The sequence below is a fragment of the Fomitiporia mediterranea genome, assembly GCF_000271605.1.
Source record: "Fomitiporia mediterranea MF3/22 unplaced genomic scaffold FOMMEscaffold_1133, whole genome shotgun sequence".
In the NCBI taxonomy this organism is placed as follows: domain Eukaryota; kingdom Fungi; phylum Basidiomycota; class Agaricomycetes; order Hymenochaetales; family Hymenochaetaceae; genus Fomitiporia; species Fomitiporia mediterranea.
In genome coordinates this window covers 1-2,285 of record NW_006761518.1, presented here as the reverse complement: position 1 = coordinate 2,285, position 2,285 = coordinate 1, and the positions used below count along the sequence as shown (strand labels likewise).

The 2,285-nt window shown below is 36.4% G+C and overlaps 1 protein-coding gene across 1 annotated transcript; it reads left to right on the top strand.

Annotated features, from left to right (window-relative positions):
• On the top strand, positions 1-628 carry FOMMEDRAFT_100077 (DNA/RNA polymerase; the record flags this gene model as incomplete). Its single annotated transcript, XM_007272351.1, has 1 exon — positions 1-628. A coding segment is annotated over one exon (628 nt), but the record flags the coding sequence as incomplete, so codon positions are not given.
• Positions 629-2,285: the final 1,657 nt, after the last annotated feature.

The window sequence follows — 2,285 nt, the reverse complement described above, 5'->3', positions numbered from 1 at the left end:
GGATGGAACAATGGTTAGTGAAGTAATGCAATTAGGTGATTGTAATAGTAGAGCCATCTATCAAGCATTAATGAACCACATTTTCCAGCCTTACTTGGGTGACTGGATGGATATCTACCTAGATGACTTAGTGATTTATTCAGACACAATTGAGGATCATATGCAACATCTCAGAACTGTCATTGATATATTGCACAAGGAGAAATTCTACCTTAGTGAACATAAGATACAATTGTTCCAGAAAGAACTGAAGATACTAGGACACATTATCAATGATCAAGGCATTAGAATGGACCCTCATAAAGTCGATTCTATTCAACAATGGAAAGTACCTACTAATAAAGATTTGTTACAAGGTTTCTTAGGATCAGTAGGGTATTTAGCACCCAATATACCTCAGTTACACATTTCTACAGGTATTTTATCAAAGATTGCAGGAGAAACTGTATTTTTCAGATGGACATTCACTGAACAGCAAGTGTTTGATCAAATAGTAAAGCTAGTATCAGATTTCAGGCATAATCACAGGATAGTATTGGACTATAGTAAGAATGTGCCACCTATTAACATTGTTACAGATGCTTTGGCTTCAGGAATTGGAGGAATAGTCAGCCAAGGTCATGATTAGAAAGATTCTAAGATAGTAGTGTTTTTCTCAGCGAAATTAAACCCTGCACAACAGAATTACCCAGTACACAATGTAGAATTACTAGCAGGAGTAGAAACTATGCTAAGACACAAGAATCTACTACAGGGAACACATTTCTTTTGGTATACCAATCACAGAGTGTTAGAACACATTCTAAGGCAACTAGTATTAAGTGGAAGACAAGCCAGATGGTTAGAGAAGATATCAGACTTCGATTTCACTGTAAAATACATTCTAGGCACTACAAACATTCTTACAGACATGTTATCATGCATATACTCAGGAGATTTACCAGGAACAACTTGATCTCAACAAGAATATACATTACAACTTGATGACAATGATCTATCAAGGATTAATCAAGTCAGGAATAACATTTCACAGCTGTTAGAGATACAGGATACTACATATATTGAGGCTAGACTAGCAGTAGTAAGGAAAACTTCACCTTGAGGATTGATTGCAAGTTGACTACACAGCAGAAAGGCTAGATTAATTACCAGACATGCTAGAAACTCACAGACAGACCTCTAAACAGAGGGTGGGCCTGCTACAAGGACTAGAAGCCAGTTTACAATACCAGAGAATGCAGAGCAAGATCAGGAAACAGATACACACAGTGAGGTATTGGAAACACTGTCTCAGGACACTGAACAATCAGATTTGCATGAAATAAATTCACCTGTAAACATACCAGACACTGGAAGTAATATGCAAGGATACAGACATTCAGACAATGATATTAGATTGGAAATTAATGATCAGAACGTCCCAGTACTAAAGAATGCTACTGATCAACTCTGGAACTCAATTGAACTACAGTTACCTGACATAATAGCTCAATCTTTACTGGATTTACAATTCCCAGAATGTCTCAAAGGCAGATATCATGAGGATAACTTCTTCAATCAGATATTACAAGATCTGAAGCACTTCCAGAATTTTCATGTTGAAAATGGACTCATATTTTGCTAGGAGGGTGAGAGGTACATACTTTGCATACCTAGAATTCTAATACACAACAGAAACGCTAGGGAAATTGTAATAGAGCATGCACATTCTACTTTAGCACACCTAGGACCACAAAAGACACTTTTGTACCTTAGAGAACAAGTTTGGTGGAAGGATATGATTATAGACATTAATTCCTACTGTGATTCGTGTCATACATGTAAGATCAGCAAACCTAACAATCAGAAACTGTTTGGTCTACTACATCTGCTCTCAGTACCTAATAGGCCTTAGGAAGGCATAGGAATGGACTTTGTTGGACCTTTTCCTGAATTGAAGAACTGTTTGGGACCTTTTGATATGATTTGTACAGTTATTTGTCTATTAACTAGCATGGTACACATTATTCCTACTAGGCAAACATACAGAGCAAGAGAAATCACAGAGATAGTATTTGAAAACGTCTATAAACTGTATGGATTGCCTAATTACATTGTTAGCAACTGTGATTCCCTATTCACCAGTACGTTTTGGAGAAGATTATATGAACTTATAAGTATTAAATTGAAGCTATCAAGTGTATATCATCTACAGACTAATGGATTGACTGAGAGAATGAACAGAACAATTACTCAGATGCTCAGACAGTGTATTTCTCCTAAACAAAAGGATTGGATACATAAAC